Below are 23,074 nucleotides of genomic sequence, written 5' to 3' on the forward strand. Positions count from 1 at the left end.
TCAGATCAGGTTGTGCCTTCATACAGTGAAACTGACTTAGATCGGTCTGTGCCTTCATACAGAGAACAGACTCAGATTAGCTTGTTCCTTCATACAGAGAACAGACTCAGATTAGTTTGTTCCTTCATACAGAGAACAGACTCAGATGAGTCTGTATCTTCATACAGAGAACAGACTCAGATTAGCTTGTTCCTTCGTACAGAGAACAGACTCAGATTAGCTTGTTCCTTCATACAGAGAACAGACTCAGATTGGTCTGTGCCTTCATACAGATAACAGACTCAGATTGGTCTGTGCCTTCATACAGAGAACAGACTCAGATTGGTCTGTGCCTTCATACAGAGAACAGACTCAGATTGGTCTGTGCCTTCATACAGAGAACAGACTCAGATCGGTCTGTGCCTTCATACAGAGAACAGACTCAGATTGGTCCGTGCCTTCATACAGAGAACATACTCAGAGATCAATCTGTGCCTTCATACAGAGAACAGACTCAGAGATCAATCTGTGCCTTCATACAGAGAACAGACTCAGATTGGTCTGTGCCTTCATACAGAAAACAGACTCAGATTGGTCCGTGCCTTCATACAGAGAACAGACTCAGATTGGTCTGTGCCTTCATACAGATAACAGACTCAGATTGGTCTGTGCCTTCATACAGAGAACAGACTCAGATTGGTCTGTGCCTTCATACAGAGAACAGACTCAGATTGGTCCGTGCCTTCATACAGAGAACAGACTCAGATTGGTCTGTGCCTTCATACAGAGAACAGACTCAGATTGGTCTGTGCCTTCATACAGAGAACAGACTCAGATTGGTCCGTGCCTTCATACAGAGAACAGACTCAGATTGGTCCGGGCCTTCATACAGAGAACAGACTCAGATTGGTCCGTGCCTTCATACAGATAACAGACTCAGATTGGTCCGTGCCTTCATACAGAGAACAGACTCAGATTGGTCCGTGCCTTCATACAGAGAACAGACTCAGATTGGTCCGTGCCTTCATACAGAGAACAGACTCAGAGATCAATCTGTGCCTTCATACAGAGAACATACTCAGAGATCAATCTGTGCCTTCATACAGGACCAGATACAGAGAGAACAGACTCAGATTTGTCTGTCCCTTCGTACAGAGAACAGATACAGAGAGAACCGACTCAGATTTGTCTGTGCCTTCGTACAGTGGCAACAGGCTCTGAGCAAATGTTACGGCGTGATTCATGCCTCCTGCTTCAGGGTGCTCATATCTCTACTTCCTCCCCCCTCCAATAAACTCCCAGTCACTATTTGTCACCGAGCGTGGAGGGGTAGGCGGCAAGGCGACGGGGAAGTGTTTCTGCATGTGATGTGGGTTTAAGGAGCAGGAGGTGTGTGTGCGTGTGCGTGTGTGCACAAATCAAAGCTATAGCACGGGTTCTACTCCACTGTTGGTAAAGCAGCTCAGGACTGTGGTGGAGCTTGCGGGTATTTCAGTTATTAATAGCTATTGTGCGTGAGCGATTTTGAGTGTGTGTTCCTGAGAATTTGGGTGAATAATATACGGGCGATCTTACATTCTGATTATGCGTTCATTCCTGTCTTAATAATAAATGATTCACTGTCAACCATACTCCAATTCCAAAGACAAACAGTAGACTTTCCCCTTGACTGACTTCCTTCACAAAATGTCATATTTTGATATCTTGATTTATTTAAAAATAACAAGGTCAGGCCTTGGGTTTATATTTGAATTTGTATCGACTTCACTCGCTTTTATTTTTACTAGCTGTGTTCAGCCACGATACTCGAGTGTGTGAGTCCAGTCTGCTGAAAGAAAAATTAGATTCTTATATGGATGTGTGAATATGTTTCTTAAGTTTATTCAATCATTTTTATTGTGTTCATCACCCAACCCCACCCCAAGGCCAGGACCCCTCCACTGAAAACCCATTTCCTCTCAGCGCTCAGCAGAGTTCAGAGGAGAGGGTGGGGACAGGGGCCGGGGGGGTGGAGGAGAAGGGTGGTGGCGGAGTTGAGGGTGGAGGACAGGGTGGGGACAGACAGATGGGGGTGGAGGAGGGTGGGGGGGAGGTGAGGGTGGGGAAGGAGGAGAGGGTGGGAGGGGAGGAAGAGGGTGGAGGACAGGGTGAGGGTGGGGGGAAGGAGGAGAGGTTGGGAGGGGTGGAGAGGGTGGGGGTGAGGGTGGGGAAGGAGGAGAGGGTGGGAGGGGAGGAGAGGGTGGGGGACAGGGTGCGGGTGTGGAAGGACAGGAGGGGCATGATGATGATGATGACGCTGATGGCAGCATGATGGACTGCCGTTGTGTGTTCGGTTTTGAACCCGATCCCTTACGCCTTACCCTGTCTGCCAAGTTGACTTTTTTAAAAAACCTTCCCTTAATCCCACTGACCCGATGCATTGGATTACTTGCTTCCAGGGCGTTGTCCAGGATCGTTCTTGAGACTCTGCATAGCCATCCCCTCCCACCCCTCCTACTTACTGTATGTTGTACGTCCCGGCACTTAATGTACGCCCTTATTGTATGTCGTACTTAGTTAAAGTACTTAGTTGTGTAGCATCTTATCCTAGCTTTCTTTGTTGTGTTCAGGGAATGGGTTAACCTAGCGATTGTTCGTTCTTTACATTTGGTGCCATGAACATTCTTAGAAAAGCGTCTGCTAAATGCCCGAAGCGACTTTGCGTCCTAGAAAAGCGCTATATAAATCCCATTTATCATTTCTTATTATATGTAAATCTGACTGTAAATGACCAAAATCCCTTTCTCCCTCCCGGCCTTCTGTCTCACGCGGGGTTTGATGTGGTTGTCTTTCAGAGGTGGGCGTGGAGCAGTTCCGCGTGGCGGAGAAGGCCCACGGCGGCTGGATGAAGCTGTACCTGGAGGGGAACACCTCGGAGGTGCTGGGCAACATGGGGAAGAAGGTGCTCCGGCAGTACCTGGAGGCCCTGGCCTCCATGAGCTCGGCCCTCAGCAGGCAACTGGGCAAGTACGACATGTACTCCATGGTGGCAGGCATGGTCATCGTCTTCCAGGTGAGAGGCATTGGAGATTCACTCATTACACTCACTCCGATGGAGCCTTTTTCACCGGGCGGCCATCTTGGTTGTGAATGCTAGCTAGCTTTAGTCCCCCTACCCAGGTTGTGTTTTACAGGCTGTTCAGGCCATTTCAGAGTAACCCTAGATACCACCCTCTGAGTGGGAAAAGGCAATCACAGCACACTGCAAGCTCTGCTTCCCGGTCGGAGCTATGAAATTATCCGATATCTTGGGTTTAACTGATTGTTTAATGATGGTGTTCTCAGAGGTTCGGAGAGATCTTCTTTTCTATGTAGTTAATTTGATAATCCTAACGTATCCGTGTCCCCATATGCATAAGTTAATGCCATCAGTGTCACTATCAGAGCAATGGGATTTATTCCCACTTACCCATCTTGATTTCCGCCATATTGGTTGGGTGCAGCATAAGAACCAAGAAGGAACCAAGATGGCCTCCAGGAGATGAAGGCCGGTGGGGTACTGGGGCCATCGGTTGCCTGAGAACTGCATCCTGTACTCGCGGGATGGTGTGTGTTTAAAATTAAGGGGGGGAGGAGGAGGGGGGGGGGGGGGGGGGGTGCGCTTTCTATCAAGAGATTTGCTGTCATGTTCTCAAGGCACTTTAGCCTCTTTGTTTTTTAAGAAGTATTCATCCCAATTACTGGGCTGCATGCTCCAGCAAATTCTGACGAGATCCAATTGTAAAATCTGCAGCGTGCCGTCACAATGTTGAGCGTCTCCTATCCACTATCCTCCCCTCCCAGACGCCTTTTAGTTAATTTTAGAATACGAATGGTCTTCAAAAGTATGAATGGAGGAGAATAGAGGCATCGTGCGATGGACCCCTGGGCTGTGGTGCATTTATGGTGATAACAGACACTAAGTGCTAATGGTGCTGTATTAAGGGTGTTTTAAGGGCTTCCCTCATCTTCAGGGTTGACTTTAATTCCTGTCTGATTTGTCGGCATGATGAGAAAAAGTTTTACCACCATAACCCCTCATTAAAGTCGAACTTCCCTTGCAGTTAAAACATTCATTGTACTTCAACATTGCCTTTTTATACGACTGAAACTATACCCTGTAGAAGGCTGCGGCAAAAAGTGAATGAATCACACAATAATTTGAAATCATTCTGAGCTAATTGCACTTCACACTCGAGAGAACAAATCTGATTTAATGGACTCCCAACAGCTCAGACCTATGCTTTATAAGGACTGCAGAGATCCATGTGAAGACTGTCTCTCAGCTCTGCGGCGGGAACACAATTATTTCAGTTAAATAGCCGGAACAGCCCCCCCCCCCACCCTCTGTCCCAGCCCCCACTCCTCTTCCCCTCGCTCATTGAGTTACAGAGAATAACGAGAGCAAATTAAATAAGGAACACAATGCATGAATTATACGCAGGGGGAAACTCCCGTACAGTCCTGATACAGTATACACCACCATTCAAAACTTCACCCAGACAATTTCATGTTTTCCATGAAAACGCACACTTTTATTCCACCGTTTCCAGCCGTGCCAACATAAAAAGGTTTTCCACTCGTCCATTTGCCTTTTAACACGATTTGCTTAACAATGTACCATTAGAACCCAGGAGTGATGGTGGCTAGAAATGGGACTCCGTACACCTGTAGATATTCCATTAGGATTCAGCTGTTTCCAGATGTAATAGTCATTTACAATGTTAACAAAGTCCAGACTGTGTTTCTGATTCATTTAATGTTATCTTCATTGAAAAAAAAACAGTGCTTTTCTTTAAAAAAATAAGGGACATTTCTAAGTGACCCCAAACTTTGTCGATGTACGTTAACGATAAGGCCACTCCAGAGTCGGTACGGCTACGGACGGCGTTTGTGTGGTCGTCCTCCCCCTGACCGTAGCTCCTCCCCCCCTCCCCAGCTGCTGCTGGTGCTGCTGCTCGCCATGCCCGAGGCGCTCAGCGGCGCCGCCCTGGTGGACGTGCCGGTGCTGCAGGCGCTGCTCTCGCTGCCCTTCTACCTGCTGTGCCTGCTGCTGGCCTCCGTGCACGTGCTGGTGTGCACGTCGGCCGGCAGCGCCTGCTACCCGTGCAGCCTCTCCTGGGGCCTCGTGTTCACCGCCGTCGCCTTTGCCTCCGCCACCTTCTGCGTCCTGGTTTCCATGGCGACGCGGCGCCTCCCGTCGTGGCGGACGACGTCCAAGGTGAGTTTGACGCGCGTCGAGTTGCCGTGGGAGGCAGCGATGTGCGTGATGGAGTGGGGGGAGGTGGGGTGAGGCGGGGAGAGGATAGTGTGCCTCACCGATCCGTTTGTATCTGGGCACTGGTCCGACAAATCGACGCTTAGGAAACCGAGAAGGATTTATACACCTCGCTTTACATGAAGACGGCGCAAAGGAAGATTTATCTGGCCCTTCAATCAGACCTGCTTCGGATACCAATCTGAGGAGAAAAATGTTTTTTTCTTTGGGGGGGGCAATTTATAAACGACAGAAGGAACGACTCAAAGGAGGAGGGTGTGAGTGGTCGCTTGGTCAATATGGAATGCAGGCGCTGTCTGTCCTCATCGTACCCCCATACGGGCCCACAGGCTGTCAGGGGGGGGGGGGCGGGGTTCACTGCACACCGCGATAGGCCTGTCCCTCGCAGAGGATTCTGTTACTTCTCAGGCTTCGCTGGCAAGAACATGGTTTGAGTTTGTATAGCTAATCCACTCATACAAGTGGCCACTGTTTATGAAACTGCCATCCGTTGATGGTTGATACATTTTTAGTAAATGCGTCATATTGACAAATGTGCAAATGTACCTTAGACATGTTGTAGGAAAGGTGGGACCCTATAGGAACCTGTTCTTATATATATATATATATATATATATATATATATATATATATATTAGAGCTGTCAGGTAAACGCGTTATTAACGGCGTTAACGCAAACCATTTTTACCGACGTTCATTTTTTTATCGCGCGATTAACACAAATTATTATTTAAAAGAAAAAAAAAAAATGTTTTTTTTGGCTCAAAACAAAGAAGCAGTAGCCTGACTGCTATGTTCAAGGCATATCTTTGTATGTTCATCGTTTAATTGCATTATAGGCTTTTTTTTTGTACCGTCCTGTTTTGATCAGTATATATGCCAATGTTGTTATCAATAAAAAAACATTGGCCCAAGGCAAGCCGATGCACTTCTCCATGTTGATAAGAGCATTAAAATGAGAAAAATGCATGGGACAAAGAAATCAAGGGATATTTAGCATAGAATTTTTTTTTTGATTAATCTTGAGTTAACTATGGCATTGATGCGATTAATCGCCATTAAATATTTGAATCACTTGACAGCCCTAATATATATATATATATTTTTTTTTTGGGGGAAAATGCTTTATTTATATATATATATATATATATATATATATATATATATATATATATATATATATATATATATATATATATATATAAATAAAGCATTTTCCCAAAATGGCTCAATATCGTGGTGATTTATACCGCCTACGGTATGGCCCTCCTACTACTGTACACAGTGTTTGGATCCACACTGTGTCTGCTCCAGGAAACCTGGAGAAAACACTCTCAAACGAGCAGGGAAACATCCCATCTGCTCATTTCATGGATCATGAAATTAGGAGGTTGTATCAACTCCAATCCCAGAACACCAAGTGTTAGGGGAAATCAGATTTCACACAGCCCATATATAGTTCTTCAAACATGTTTATTTTGTTTCGGTGTAGCTGCCATATGTCCAATTTCTTCAGAACAAGATCTTGAGGATTAGGTGGCAGATGTGTCTGCTGTCTTTTGCTTTTTCACACTTGGCGCGCTTCATGATGGAGGTCTGCTTGTGGAAATGATTTTAGAGAAACAGTAGCAGTAAATAAGGGGAAGGTACCGAAACAGGCCACCAGCGGTTGGGAGGAAGTCCCTCATTTTTTGGGAGGCGCTCCGATGGATAAATCACGTTTAAGGCCAACTGCATTGATTCAGGGCTCATGAATTATTGGATGTCAGGCACAAGGAAAACACTAGTCTCACTGATTAAAAAAAAAAAAAAAAATGCTCATCTACTACTGCTCCTGTATTGGTAGGGGAAGGGAAATGGCCTCATCAACAACCCTTTAATTAAGGCCAATCAATGTCGTTAACGTCCATTAATGGCAGCCCTAATGGGCACGAGAATGTAAAAGTGCACTGATAGAGAACCTCCCCGGGTTGGAGTGTATGTCTTCAGAGGAGGACTGCCAGCCTGCTTGTGTTTCTATTCTGTTGTTTGGTTTAGTCCGACTGTTAAACAAGGCTATTGTTGCTCCGCTCAGCGTGGACGGATGTGAATACGGCCAGCCGTCTGAGAAGCAGGCTCTATCCATCGCCGCACATGGGGCGTTAATGTCTCCTGACGGTATGGATCGATCGACCCGTTAACTCCCGTATGCCTCCATCAAACTGTACGGCCGTTTGGTATGCAGCCGGCGAGGCTGGCTGAGTGCATACGGCTCTGGAGTACAGCCACAGAGAGCGCTCGATGCACGCATCAGAGGTGCTTGCGTCACTCTCCTTCCAGCGTGGGGAGATGCGGTGGTGATGATATTTAAACTGCGCTTATCCTCCATTTGGGTTAAATATGATGGAAAGCGGTCGGACGTCAGCACCAGCTTGAGGCCACTTGACATTTAACAGAGAAAGCTACCTAAGAGAAAAGGAGTGACACCGGTTCAATATCATCCTCGCTCAGAGGATTGCTGTCTATGTATAACATCCACAAGCCCAGATGCCTGTGTGATGTTGGTTATTCTGGTTATGCATTCTATTCACATCCAACGGTAGCACTCTGCTGAGGGTAGAAAGCAACTCCACTTGTTGCACTATTGACGATGTGTTTAAAATGATGATGCCGTATCTGTTAATCAATGTTCATAGCGTCAGCTGGGCCTGAGCTTCCTACCCCTCGTAATGGACCTGTGATAATGATGTTGCTCTACTACTGTACTCGGGGGGGGGGGGGGGGGGGGGGGGGGGTGAACTCCCATTCATTACGTTGTTGTGTTGCTAGATCCCCTTGTGTTTTAAATTGATTAGGTGAAACACTTTTCACATCTTAAAGCATAGTTTTATTGGCAACGCTGGAATGAAACGAGAGGTTGTTGGATCAGTCTTTGTCTTTTAAGATGAGGACGATATGCATCTTGCACGTTACTTTATTTGTTCAAACATTCCATATCGAGGCAATTGTAAGTGAGAAAGCACTTAGCTTATTTTCAATCAAGTTCATCATATGTTGACATGAGCAAAACCAAAAATAAAAACGAAAGGTCTCTCGGTCTGTCTCGATCTCTCTCTATCTGTCTCAATCTCTCTCTCTGTCTCCATCTCTCTCTCTCTCTGTCTGTCTGTCTGTCTGTCTTTCGTCTGTCTGTCTGTCTGTCTGTCTGTCTGTCTGTCTGTCTGTCTGTCTGTCTGTCTGTCTGTCTGTCTGTCTGTCTGTCTGTCTGTCTGTCTGTCTGTCTGTCTGTCTGTCTGTCTGACTCCATCTCTCTCTCTCTCTGTCTGACCCCATCTCCCTCTATCTGTCTCCATCTCCCTCTATCTGTCTCCATCTCTCTCCCTGTCTCTCTCTCCCTCTATCTGTCTCCATCTCCCTCTATCTGTCTCCGTCTCTCTCTCTGTCTCTGTCTTTCTATCTGTCTCCATCTCTCTCTATCTGTCTCCATCTCTCTCTCTGTCTCTGTCTCTCTATCTGTCTCTGTCTCTCTATCTGTCTCCATCGCTCTCTCTGTCTCTGTCTCTCTATCTGTCTCCATCTCTCTCTATCTGTCTCCATCGCTCTCTATCTGTCTCCATCGCTCTCTGTCTCTGTCTCTCTATCTGTCTCCATCTCTCTCTATCTGTCTCCATCTCTCTCTCTGTCTATGTCTCTCTATCTGTCTCCATCTCTCTGTCTCTGTCTCTCTATCTGTCTCTGTCTCTCTATCTGTCTCCATCGCTCTCTCTGTCTCTGTCTCTCTATCTGTCTCCATCTCTCTCTATCTGTCTCCATCTCTCTCTATCTGTCTCCATCGCTCTCTCTGTCTCTGTCTCTCTATCTGTCTCCATCTCTCTCTATCTGTCTCCATCGCTCTCTCTGTCTCTGTCTCTCTATCTGTCTCCATCTCTCTCTATCTGTCTCCATCTCTCTCTCTGTCTATTTCTCTCTATCTGTCTCCATCTCTCTGTCTCTGTCTCTCTATCTGTCTCCATCCCTCTATTTCGTGGAGTGTTGGTTCTGCTGAGTAAGCAGGATCGCAGCCATCTGTCCTCTCTGTACACTTTGCCAGAATTCATTACTTATATATTTGTTTTATGTTGTGTTTTCTTGCATTAGTTTTACAGCTCTGTGTGATTACATTGAGGAATGTGCCATATACTTTACGCATCTGGTTATTGCTATCGCTGTAAAAGGCCCCAAATAGTCTGGAATTGTTATGACTCACCGGACCATGTAGTTGAGTGACGGGGGATATTTTATGTGCAGTTGTTCTCCCTCAAGACAACAGAAAGACATGTCAAGTGTATCTAATTCTTCATGAGGTGAGGATAAAACGTGAACATTGTAGTAGATTTATCACTTAACCTTCCCTGTGAGTGTATGATATATCAAAACCCTTTTGGCAGGAATATCTGTGAATATCTACCAAAACATGTTTTGGTCAATAAAACAGTTTTCACTGGTTTTAAAATCTATAAAGTTCTCAGGAATGATCCTAGGTTATGCCTTTGTGGAAACTGGAATAAGAAATTGAATAATCTTTTTAAGTTCCTTCTCTTGTTTTAACGATTCAAATTTCCACTGTTTTTGGGGTAAAAACTGAACTCATCAATACGTTTCCAGAACAATGGAGGCTTCCCACAAAGGAGGATGCACTGCAGATGTGCGGCGCAGGCTGGCCCTGGGGACGTTCTTGTTTGTGTATATGTGCGTGGGTGCGTGAGCATATTCATGTTCTTGAGAGTTTGCAACTCCCCCAAAAACACAACAAGATTAAAGAGTCTTGAATGGGGCTTTCCAAAGTTCACTCCAGTCACAAGACAGAGCAGATGAGAAATATGGTTTGTATTTCATTGTTTCTTTTCTCCTTGTTCCAGGGGGAACATGATGCTATTGCAAAAAAGTTACATTGCATTACATGAGTTGCATTAAGCCTGGATGGCTCATATTACAAGGATATTTTTTTTTTTTTAAAGTTGGGCATCTAGGTTTTTTTCTATAAGTCACATCTTTACATAAATGGCCCTGTTTCACAGCATTGTTGTGTGCACTGCATTTCGGTTATTTAAAAAAAATCAGTTTGAGCATTAAAAATGAGAAGATAGTATCAAGGACCTGCACCACAAAGTGTGTGTGTGTGTGTGTGTGTGTGTGTGTGTGTGTGTGTGTGTGTGTGTGTGTGTGTGTGTGTGTGTGTGTGTGTGTGTGTGTGTGTGTGTGTGTGTGTGTGTGTGTGTGTGTGTGTGTGGCTTTGTGTCAGCATGTTTCAGTTCGATGTGTGTTTCAGTGCATTTGTCGGTGTGTTTCAGTGTGTGCATGTGTGGCGTGTTTGTGTGTGTGTCGTGTCTGTGTTTCAGTTCGTGTGTCAGTGTTTATTATGTGTGTGTGTCGTGTCAGTCTGTCTCAGTGTGGGTGAGTCGTGTCGGTGTGTTTCAGTGTGTGTGTTTGTTTGTCAGTATGTTTCATTGCGTGTGTCAGTGTGTTTCTTTGCGTGTGTCGGTGTGTTTCAGTGTGTGTGTTTGTTTGTCAGTATGTTTCATTGCGTGTGTCAGTGTGTCTCTTTGCGTGTGTCGGTGTGTTTCAGAGTGTGTGGTTGTGTGTGGGTCGTTGTCGGTGTGTTTCAGTTTTTGTCAGTGTCTGTGTTTCAATGTGTTTGTGTCTGTGTCGGTGTGTCTCAGGGTGTGTGCGCGTCAGAGTAGGTGTTTCAGTGTGTATGTGGCGGCGTCTGTGTCATTGTGTGTATGTGTGTGTGTACGTGAGTATTTTCAGTGTGTGCATTTTTCAGTGTGTGTGTGTACATGCGTCGGTGTCATTGTGTGTGTGTGTGTGTACGTGCGTCGTGTCAGTGTGTGTGTGTGTGTACGTGCGTCAGTGTCAGTGTGTGTGCGTGTGCGTCTGTGTCAGTGTGTGTGTGTACGTGCGTCGTGTCAGTGTGTGTGCGTGTGTGTGCGTGCGTCGTGTCAGTGTGTGTGTGTGTGTGTGTACCTGCGTCGGTGTCAGTGTGTGTGTGTGTGTGTGTGTGTGTAGAGAGCCAGTGATTTCCGAGGCCCATGGGGGTGTGTCGGGGCGTGCTGTCTTGAGGCCGGCGCTCAGTTGAAGCGCGTAACGAGGAGAGGGCCCCCAGCAGGGCCTTAAGGCTGCAGATCTGTCATCCGTTCTCAGCACTCTTGGTTTGAGTCAAGCCCTAGTGAGGTGCTCAATAATATACCGCAGTTATTATAATGCCTCTCTGAAGCGGTCTCCCTGTGGAGACTGAGAGCTCTGTTCTATCTGATTACGCACGGTGTCCCATCATGACCAGAACGTCAACGATGGAGCGTAGCACGCAGCAGCTCAGACCGATTAACAATAGCTGTAATAAATACATGTGAATGATGAGTTACAGCGTATAGAATGAATGCGGCAACATTCAGATTTGCAGTACAGTGAAGATGCACTACCGGGTACCAGCACAGGAATCGTTTCACCAGCGCTGTTGTTACGATGACAGCTGCTGTGAAATAGTTTGCTTTAATGGCTTCAAAATGCTTTTTCCTGACATTGTGTCTCCTTCTAAACTACATGTCTACAATGTGCTCTGTATCGGAAGGAGATGATTGGGTAGTGCCGCTGACATTGCTCAAAGGGCTTATCAAACAAACAAACAATAAGGACATTTATTCAAAACACAACATAGAAAATCACACACAAGACAAAATAAAATCGATTGAAACTTGTAGGCTTCTCCTTCTGGAAGCATAGCCAAGGCTGTGGTATCGCTGGTTTGGCACCCCGTCCTCCCAGTGAAGTATCCTGCTGTCGCACGCGCAACGTGGCACTACGCGACACGACGTCTACTAAAGGTCTTTATATCGGAGACTCTACTGAAGCGGTGGTGGAGAAACGGGCGAATCATCTCACAGTCAAATGAACCGCAACACAACAATGAACTTCGTCTTTCAAGAACTTTCTTCGTTCCCTCAGTTTAACAACGTTAGAACAATTTCAAACGCCTTCGGGGCTCTGGAAGAGGTGGGAATCTCATTGCCGTGCTTTGAGACAACATGAAACATCATTGCGAGTTGTTTGCCGCTTCTTCAATATGGTGTGTTTTAGTAAGTAATACCGGGTGTTACGATGGTGCCCGATTTGGAGGGATGTCACGTGGAATGCGATCGTGTGCGCTCCTTGTCCCCGTCTGCCCCGGTTCGGTGACGCATCAACAAACGCCACTGAGGAACAACACGTCGTTTTAGAGGAGCGCTTCAGTGCCAAGGCCTCCATGTGAATAAGTGGAACCCCTGCATGTTTGTGTCGGGCGATCTGCATGCGCCGCCGGATCGGTGTATAATATGACAGGGAGATGGGCTGACACGCAGGAAGTGCCATTTCGCTTTCAAGGTGTTGTCATCCTGGGAGCCGGGAGCCTTGAGATGTGGGGGCCGCGTTGTGGGGAGACTGCATGATGGGCAGGGCCCCTGGTTCAGCAGGAGACGAGGGGGGGGGGGCACGGCAGGCCTCCTCTGGGCCATGACATGTTTTAGCTGAAATATGGTTAGAAAATAAATAAGTAAATACTAACAGCTTGCAAGACATCCATTTTTTTTGTCAGTAATAGGGTGTGTGGGTGTGTGGGTGTGTATGTGTGCGCATGCATAAAGAGACCTTGTGTCTCTGCTGTCTGGTTTAACCCTGAGATGAGAACCCCGATTTTTTTAAATGGGCAACAGAGGATGTGCGAGAGAGAGTCTTTTAGAGTGACACCGGTATCAAATACTTCCTAGATAATGATAATATATGGTAAATGTATTCAACCTAGAAGCAATGTTTTTTTTTGGAGTTCCCGTTCAATGAACCAAGGAAAATTGGCCACACGAAATCGTCAATAAATATAAATATCGGGATATGTGTTGAGGCAAAAGGTGTGGCCGTTTTCTTCTCTTACTAGGCATGTAGCAGCTTAGCTTTCTTAACATCTTATGGGACAGGCCGAAAAATCAATACATTCTATAAATTATTATTTGTATTATTATTATTATAGTATACATTTCTTCATACAATTTGCGAAACCAAGAAATGAAATTGAAATAGTATATTCTGAATTATACATCCTTTGAATTACATAAGGTCAATGTTTTGGTTTAATATTTGCAACATGTCTCTGTCACAAAGCATAACTTAAATGACGTCATATAGTTTAGTAAATAGTTTAATATAAAATAGTTTACCATGGGTTGGTTTAACTTCTACAATGTTGCACCGCGAAGGTAAATTTGAAAGCTGACGGTGAATGCCTTTGAACAGTGTCCAAATGTAATTTTTAATTTTGTACCCTTCCCTAAAGTGCTTACATTATTACTTACTCTACCTCTGAATTTTATTGAATACTATATGAAACACATTAACTGAACAGAAAGGAATCGGTTATAATGAACAAAATGAGCTGCCGTTATCTGTGATGGTGTAAGCATGAGTCAACCAAGCAGTTTTATGTTTAGCTTAATTTTTCCAGAGTGCAATTGTAACCCAGAATCCAGCCCACGGCAGTGGCAGGTTTTAAAGATGAACTGAACTGAAATAATCAACATCGATAACGTGTTAGTGATGACCATTATAAAGAAAATTACACTAAAATAAATAAATAAAAATCAACATAGCGTTTTTTAGCAACAAAAGAAAAAGCGTCTGTTAGTATTAGAGCGCCGATGAAGTCACTGGCATGGTCCATGGACCATGGACCTATTAAAGAACATGGTTTATTATCTGCCTAATAACATGGTTATGAATGGACCTGAAAGGCATGTTAGATGCACTTCGGGAGATACACCCGCGGATGAGCATAGATGCGAGGCGGATTCACAAGTGTCACGTTTACTTTAGGTGGATGTTGGAGGTTTACTTTCTGTTGGATGTTGATGGATATTGCACAGATACATCTTACTATGATCAGCAATCGGCTAGTCGGCGAACATCAGGCTGAGTAGAAAGGGACATTTGTGGACTTCTGTTTACAGACCCGCCGTGGTTTAATTAGCAGCTTGGAAACATAGATCTGTGCTATCGTCGGAGTAATAGTTTATACACTTTATGGTCGGAGTGCTAGCTTGTGGAGATTCACATGACAGGGGTTATCGGAGGGTGAGTCAGTTTAAAGGCTCCCAGCCATGTATTAAGGGCTGGTTTCCTATTCAAAGGTAGCCTGTGGAAATGTATGATTACCCCAGCTGCCTTGGACCTATATAATTCATTACTGCTGCCAGGTTGTTGTTGTGGTTGTTTGCTTTTCCGTCGCCATTTCAGCGAGCCTCAGAGCCTGACTCATTACCTGTTATGGGTGCTAGAGCCACAGAGTAGGAGTAGGTTACCATGCCAGTGACGTAGCTGATTGTTGAAATCCAACATGGCGGCGCCCTGTAACATTTTCACCGTACAATTCCCTTTTAGCAAGTTCAGCCATTTTTAGTTACTGTACCAATGAGAAGGCAGATACATCTGTTGCATCAACTAAACTTCAAATTTCAGTTCAGTTCATCTTTAAAGGTCAACTCTAATTGAGGTCTAAGTGAAATGCAATGAAGTCTCCTGTTCGCACCGCGTGGAGATGGATTGGAGTTGTGCTAAACTCTGATATTTTTATCTCACCGCTTATTTCCTCTCTGGTTCCAAAATGACACCTTTACTCAGATCTATTTTTTCAAGTTATCACCAGAAGCTGATTTTGCAAGACTCCTTGACTGCAAAAAATCCTTGATTTTTTCCTCGTTAATTAATATAAATTCCCATTTTATTAAATGTAATATTTTGTCCCTGCGTGAGCAGTAACTACTCTTGTATGTCCCTGATATTCAGAAATTATATCCAATCATCAAGATTATTACAACCCATGACGACAACATCTCAAATAATAAGCTCCTCCCCCTCATGCTCCTCCACTATTGGCCAACCTACTGTGAAATACATCACATGTCATGATCTCATCAACTTTGAGTCATAGACTGACCCCTGACTCACCATTATTTCTGCTTTCCTCAGAAAAGTCTCACCTGAGGGATGTGAGCACTTGTATGGGATTTCATCACCATAAACCATCATAACCCACATACATAACCTACCTCTAGATTGTGGAGGAGTCAAAACAGGCCCAGTAGCACACTGGTCACCAGGCTGTAGGACCCCACTGGATGGGGCTGGATCCCGCATTGTGTCTCTGCTGGGGCATTAGTTGTCACCACACCACTTTAATATTTCATTTGAAGGGACTCTACGAGTGCGACAAGTTGAGACATAACTTTTATGGTCTTGCTACTACACATTCTCTTTTTTCATGCTTATGAATATGAAGGTCAGCCTTGTCTTTCTTTTAACACTTAGATGCACTTTAACCTTTAGATGGCAGCAAACTCACAAATTATATGTCCAGTATAGTTACCCTTTAAAACTACAACAAAGCAGAAAGGGCTTAATTTGGGCCATGTACAAAACACACAAGCAAGGCCTTTTGAAACCTTTGGATGGCAGCAGACTTATAAATGAAGTGCATTGTGTAGTTACCCTTTAAGAAGACAACAACGCAGGCGATGGCATAATTTGCTGTGTGTCCAGAGGAGGCTCGGACCCTAATTGAGATGACCCTTGGCTCCCCTTCCTCCCAGAGCGGCGGCGGCGGCGGCGGCGGCGGCGGCGGCGGCGGCGGCGGCGGCAGTGGGTGGTCCCTCTCGGAGCTGGACATCCTGCTGCTGGCGGGCACGGTGGGCCACACCCTGAGCCTGGCGGCCAGCAGCTTCGTGGAGGAGGAGCACCAGACCTGGTACTTCCTGCTCAACACGCTCTGCCTCGCCGTGTTCCAAGACGTGTGCCGCAAGTACTTCAGGGAGCAGCGGCGTCCCGGCGCCATCGGGGAGAACCGGGAACACCACGAGGAGGAGGAGGAGGAGGAGGAGGAGCGCTTCTTTCTGTCGCCGAAGGGCCGGCGCCCGTCCGACCCCTCTCAGCCGGGCGGGGACCCCCGGTCCCGGGAGAAGTGGCTGGCCCTGGCCACCCCCCCGCTCACCCTGGCCTGCTGCCGGCTGCTGCGCACCCTGAACCAGACGGGGGTGCAGTGGGCCCACCTCCCCGACATGGGCCACTGGCTTAACAGGTGCGTACGAAGCATCGCAGTTGAACCCAGGGCAACCCCCTAGAACCTTCTGCTTCGTCATAGAGAGTGTTTTCGCCGCAGCTCTAAACGTAGATCTTTCCTCTGCGTTAATTTGCAATATTTTTGAAATATTCTTTTTATTCGACACATTTCTGATGATTGTCATCCTTTTGTTTTTACAATAACAGCTTTTGTCCTTTTGTGTTGGCCTAGCCTCACAGATGGATGCTTTAGAGTCTGCTGAATCCTTCGTCAGTGAATCATGGGGTCATCTCTGGCGTTTCTTCACCAGAGAATGAAACCAGGGAGAAGCCTTCATTTGTAAAGGAGAATCCCTGAGATGATCAGTGATCGACCAACATACCCTACAGACCATCTATAGCCCCTATTATTAGTTATTACCCCTCCGACCATCCCGTGGCACCGGCAAGGCAGAGAGTGCTTCAACCCCGTTAGTATTCTGTCAGCATGTTGAGAAATTGTATATTCTTTAACATGTGTGTCACGGGGGGATAAAATGTAGACAACCCACCTCTACCGCACCGCCCCTTAGCACTTCACAGCTTCCTGCCCATCGCTCACCTCACAGGGTCGAAGTATCATCCCTCGCTTCCAGCTATCAGTGCTCCATGCAGGACCAGAGCGTGCGGGTTCGAGCAAACACTCCAAACACAGAGACACCTGCCTGTCTGATAGCAGCTTCTCTTTCTGACTTCAACGCGTTGTAATTTCAAACCATTTACACGCCGACTCAATTAAGGATTTAACTCGCGTCTCTTTAAGTTCTTCGTCTCTGTGGGGGTTTTGTTGTACTTTTGCTGCAGGATATGGCTGACATTGTTTGACCTTGGCTAACTTTTCCCCCTTTCATTTGGGCACCAATAGAGAGTTTACTTTCACTCTGCCCTAAAACACACACTTGACACAGATTTGATTTGTGCAGTTTGTTCGAAGGTGTTTCTGGCCCTCCTTCATTTCATGTGATTGTTATGTCATTCATAACACCTTAAATAATTCAACGTTATCCACTACAACAAAGACCATTCCTACACTCACCTACAAACACACACACAAAAACACACACACACAAAAACAAACACAAAAACACAAACACACACACACACACACAAAAACGCACACACAGTCACACACACACACGCAACAACATGTAAGACATTGCTGTGCCCAGCGCTTCACCCTGTAATATTGATGCTTTGTTTGCAGCTCGGAGCACCGGGCGGTGCTGTCCCTGCTGGCAGCCCTCTCCCTGGTCCTCGTCTACTTCCTGATTCAGCGCCGCTGCTCCTGGGTCTCCCGGATAGCCCTGGCCCTCGGCCTGGTGGGGGTGTACAGCTACCGGGCCGCGGTTGGCAACGTCTGGTTCCCCTGGCAACACGGCAGCCAAAGTGTTTCCAAGTAAGTTGGGGGGCACATCCACCGTGGCGCGAGACACCTCTACACCTCTATACCATAGTCTACACCCCTATACCTCTACACCTCTCCACCTCTACACCTCTACACCTCTATACCATAGTCTACACCCCTATACCTCTACACCTTTACACCTCTCCACCTCTATACCATAGTCTACACCCCTATACCTCTACACCTCTCCCCCTCTACACTTCTATAACTCTGCACCTCTTAACCTGCTGCTCTGTTTTTCACACGCCTATATATAGTAGGGGTGTCAACAATAATCGATTTCGGCGGGGCATGCACGATTCAGCATCGATGCGGCAACGTGCCATAATCGATTATGTCGCTGTTTATTTCCGGGCCTCGAGTGGACAATAGAGTTGTGAAGTACATGCTAAGCGGCGGCGCTAGCTAGCAACAACAACAACACTAGCCGGATTTCCACCGGGGACGTAAGCGCCGCGGTCACCGCTGCTGATCGCTGCTATTCTAATCAATGCAACCATTTCCACCGTCTCAGCAGCGTCCCAGAAGCGGAGTAGCACTTCTATTTTTGACGCGAGCCGTCAATTTCAACAGAGCAGATCGAGCCGGGCAGGAAGTGAAAAAAGTAAAAGCCATAGAGCATCCGGTCAATTTTCAAAATAAAACACAGTACTCAGCTCATGTAGCCTATCACAACTTCACATCAACATAACGTCATGACCGGTGGCACCAGGTCAGCAGTCAATCAATCAAAGGGTCTCAGAGGGTCGGCAGCATGGACGACGAGAGACCGATTGTCGAAGTGGAGCAACATAAAATAATTTATGAAATATATCATCCTTTTTATAAGGACAATGTCAGAAAGGACAAAGCCTGGCATTTAATTGCAGTAGGTTTGGGAGTGAATGGTGAAAAAATGTAGCTTATTGTGTGCAGTAGAATTTTGATGCATGGTAGAATCGAATCGAATCGTTACCTGGTGAATTGTAATCAAATCATGAGGGCAGTGCCAATGCACACCCCTAGTATATAGCCCTCAATAACACTCCCCCAGTACATGGTTTTGAGTGTATTCAGTATAACGGTGTAGCAATCTGCGCTCGGAAAGTTGGATTCACAAACAGTGCGAGACAAAGCATTGTTTTATGGGGATGTGTGTGCGATGAAAGTTAACGAGACGCGGGGGCCCTTTGGTAGTCGGCCATAAGGCGGGCATTAAGAGGGCCCCGGAGTCTGGAGGGATGTGCACATCATCGACAAAGCCCGGCCCGCGCAACGCTCCCTGCGTTTGGGCCCGAAGTGGCTCCAGTCCCCATGCGATCACTTCACTGCGTGCTGCGTTTTGCAATCAGGTGTTATTTTATTCCCCCCGCCGCAGCCCGTGGACGGGGCCGGTGGAGAGGTACTGCAGCTGGCTCCGACCGCTGTCCAGAAATAATGAGTTTGCCGTGCGGCGTGCTCCCGGTGAGCTTCTCTTTGTGTTGCTTTTCCTTTTTTTCTGGTGACCCCTCGCCTCCTCATCATCCGGCAGCGGGCTTGTCCTGTCCTGACCCCCTCTGCCCCCCCGCCCTCATTAAAACACACCACCTATCAACTATCAACCCGTCAGACGCAATACGCACCCGCGCATGTACGCACACACACGCCCGCACTCACAGTCACAATCTCAAGCACACACACACACAGACATTCTCTCACACACACACACACACACACAATCTCTCTCACACACACACACACACACACACACACACACACACACACACACACACACACACACACTTACACACACACACACACACACACACACACACACTTACACACTCACACACACACACACACACACACACACACACACACACACACACACACTTACACACACACACACACACACCCCTACCTCAGGAGCCACAGATAGAGCATGTCAATGTCTGTTTTCTCTTCAAGGGAGTGATTCACAGTCTTTACCATGGGTGTATAATAAGAAGGGGGGGGGTTTGGGGGGATGACCCTGATCGCTTGTTCGCGTGACCTTCTGTCCACTACATGAATTATCCATTCGGACATTAATCCATTCATCCTCATGCACCCATAGCACAGCATTTTATGGACCTCAGTGAGCTGGATGGTGGAATAATCCGGTGTTCCTTTGGGATGATGTCATTGGTCTCTGTGTGAACACATGTGTATGCATGTGTGTGAGGCGTGTGCAAGGCGTTGTGCCGAGGTGTTGAACTTGTTTATCCTCAGTCTCTGGTGCCACAGGGAATGGTAACCAAAGCCGAGGTCGTCCTCGGTGAAGGGTTGTGTGAACACAGCCAGAAGCTGTTTCCTGATGGCTGTGGTGAGGGCAGCCCGTACTGGTGGTCTACGGACATGTCTGGTTCTCTCTGGTCCCTTCGGTCCTGTCTGGTTCTCTGAGGTCTCTCTGGTTCTCTCTGGTTCTCTTTGGTTCTCTTTGGTTCTCTCTGGTTCTCTTTGGTTCTCTTTGGTTCTCTCAGGTCCTCTCTGGTTCTCTCTGGTCCTCTCTGGTTCTGTCTGGTTCTCTGAGGTCTCTGGTTCTCTCTGGTCCTCTCTGGTCCTCTCTGATCTTCTCTGGTCCTCTCTGGTCCTGTCTGGTTCTCTGAGGTCTCTAGTCCTCTCTGGTCCTCTCTGGTCCTGTCTGGTTCTCTCTGGTTTTCTCTGTTTAAAGCCTGCTGCCAGACTGTGGTAGTCTTGGGAACATAACTCCCGAATGTACAGCGGAACGATGCTCTCAGTTAAATTAACAAGGTCCCTAAAACGAGAGAAGACGGAGCTGAACTTGTACCTTTGGTCTGGAGGATTTACATCAGTTAAAACAAGCCCTGGTGGCACTGATGCTCATTATCAGTCCTCAGGATTAATTCAACGATGATCATGGTCGGCATGTGTTGCGTAACACAGGTGTTACAGGGACTACTGCCACGAGAAAGGGTGAGATCTGTCTGATGTTGGCGGGAACACGTGTCAACGCTTTCACCTTCGGTGGTTGTGACGAGGATTGGGGGCATTATGAAGCATTTGTCCTGCATCACTCTGCGAGATCAGCTCGACACGACGTGGAACGGTGTACCCAGAGGACACACGAAATCCTGGCGATATCTGTGACTGTTGTCTCCATCGCTCTCTCCCCGTCTCCCCTTCTCCGTCTGAAACAAAGCTTTGGATGTACCACTTGCTACACAATCAGATTAGTCACTCAACACATTTTGCGTGGCCTCGGTTTTCTGTTTTTGTGCCGGCACATTTTTTTTCCCTGAATACCACCGGCAGGTTTTCAAACTGGTGGCATTCTCATCCCCCTGACTGACAGGTTTCCTGAGAACCCGCCTCCCGCTCACATCAAACATGACCGCTTTCTCCTTGTATCTCCACACAGAGGGAGGCGGTTTGTGGGACCGCCACCTCGTTTAGAGATGTCTGTGCTCACAAACCCTCTTCATAAAGGGGAAATGGAAAGGAAGGCAACTACCTTCAAAGTACCTACTGAACCCTCTCCTAAACCTCCACACACACACACACACACACACACACACACACACACACACACACACACACACACACACACACACACACACACACACACACACACACACACAGGGGGCTCAGGAGGCAGTGTCGAGTTGTCCCTGAGCAAGACGCCTCACCCTAACTGCTCCCGACGAGCTGGCTGTCGCCCTGCGTGGCTGACTCTCCCCTCGGCACGTCTGTGTATGAGTGAATGTTGGGCAATATTGTAAAGCGCTTTGAGTGGCCACTGGTTTGAAAAGCGCAGTATAAATGCAGGTCCATGAACTATTTACCATTTTCACACACACACACACACACACACACACACACACACACACACACACACACACACACACACACACACACACACACACACACACACACACACACACACACACACACACACACACACACGCAATCCCACACACTTTTGCTTAACCATGAGCCAACCACATGTGTTATCCATAGTTTATTCTAGGCCTAGGGCCCTCCTCCTCCTCCCAGGTCCAGCCTATCATGAGCTTTGTTAATTAAATAAAGCCGGCACCCTGTGACACGCTGTGTGTTAACAGGGAGACTACAGCGTGACATTGTTGTTCAGCGGCTGTAATGAGCATCGTTCACACGAGGCGCCTGTTTTTTAATTATTTGTATTTTTTTATTATTATCCGTGCCCCCGTGATCACGCAGCAGCTATCTGAGATGATACTCTCGTTTAGTCAGGAGGAGGAGGGAGGGGGGGGGGGGGGGGGGTGAGGGGGAGGACGAGGGAAGGAGCGGGTAAGGGAGGGAGCGGGTGAGGAGGAGGAGGGAGGGAGGGAGGGGGTGAGGAGGAGGAGGGAGTGGACGGGAAGGGAAGGGAGGGAGGGGGTGAGGGAGGGGAGGAGGAGGAGGGAGGGAGGGAACAGGAGGGGGGGAGGGAGGGAGGGAGGGGTGAGGAGGAGGAGGGAGGGAGGGAACAGGAGGGTGGGAGGGGTGAGGAGGGGGAGGGAGGGAGGGGGGGCGGAGAAGGAGGGAGGGGGGGAGGGAGGGAGGGTGTGAGGGGAAGGAGGGGAGGAGGAGGGAGGGAGTGGGTGAGGGGGAGGACGGGGAGGCTCAGCACAGCTGAGCTCCCAGAGACGACGATCGTGCCAAGAAGACGCAGCCCGGCTCCAGCAGCGGTGGAGGGGGGGGGGGGGGGGCGGGGCGGTGGGGGGCTCAGCTCGTTACATAATTAGACGGACGCCTTTTGTCTGGGCTCCATTGTGATGGGGGTCTCCAGAGACCACCAGTGGCATTTCGTCGGTGGAGACATTTCCACGGTAACGGGCGGGTCGGTGGGTTTGCAGAGAGCCGGTGACTATAGGCTCGGCTGTCGGCCTCTCCTTCAGTCGGTTCTTCATCCGAGCACCCACCCTAAACCCCTCCCCCCAACCACCCATCTACACCCCCCACCCCCCCCATCGATAACGTCTCCCCACTGAATGTTACGCTGACGGGCGACAGATTCCAGGTGACGCTCCCCTCGTCGTTCGACGGGGAGAGATGTGCGATCTTTACCTGCTTTCACTTAGTCATTCAGGGTAGAGTAGCAGATGCCTGTTTCCAAGGTAACCTGTTGGTGGAATCCAGCAATCGGTTCCACTGGTTTGACAGGCTATCATTTTCTGCCGCCGCCGATAGAACTGCGAACACGGGGCACGTATAGACGCTGATTAATTCAGCCGCGCTGCTGGGCTTTCGAGCACGAGGAACGTGGTCCTCACGCA

At 47.6% G+C, this 23,074-nt stretch overlaps 1 protein-coding gene across 1 annotated transcript in view; it reads left to right on the top strand.

The window, feature by feature from the left end:
* pigg (phosphatidylinositol glycan anchor biosynthesis class G) overlaps positions 1–23,074 on the top strand; it is a 57,380-nt gene that overhangs the window by 16,535 nt on the left and 17,771 nt on the right. Inside the window, exons 7-11 of the mRNA XM_056600427.1 lie at positions 2,814–3,031; positions 4,937–5,218; positions 13,785–13,807; positions 15,957–16,391; positions 17,616–17,807. Of these exons, the coding sequence (XP_056456402.1) occupies positions 2,814–3,031; positions 4,937–5,218; positions 13,785–13,807; positions 15,957–16,391; positions 17,616–17,807 (1,150 nt within the window). The remainder of the gene's footprint in view (positions 1–2,813; positions 3,032–4,936; positions 5,219–13,784; positions 13,808–15,956; positions 16,392–17,615; positions 17,808–23,074) is intronic.

Source organism: Gadus chalcogrammus, chromosome 10, assembly GCF_026213295.1.
Source record: "Gadus chalcogrammus isolate NIFS_2021 chromosome 10, NIFS_Gcha_1.0, whole genome shotgun sequence".
Lineage (NCBI taxonomy): Eukaryota > Metazoa > Chordata > Actinopteri > Gadiformes > Gadidae > Gadus > Gadus chalcogrammus.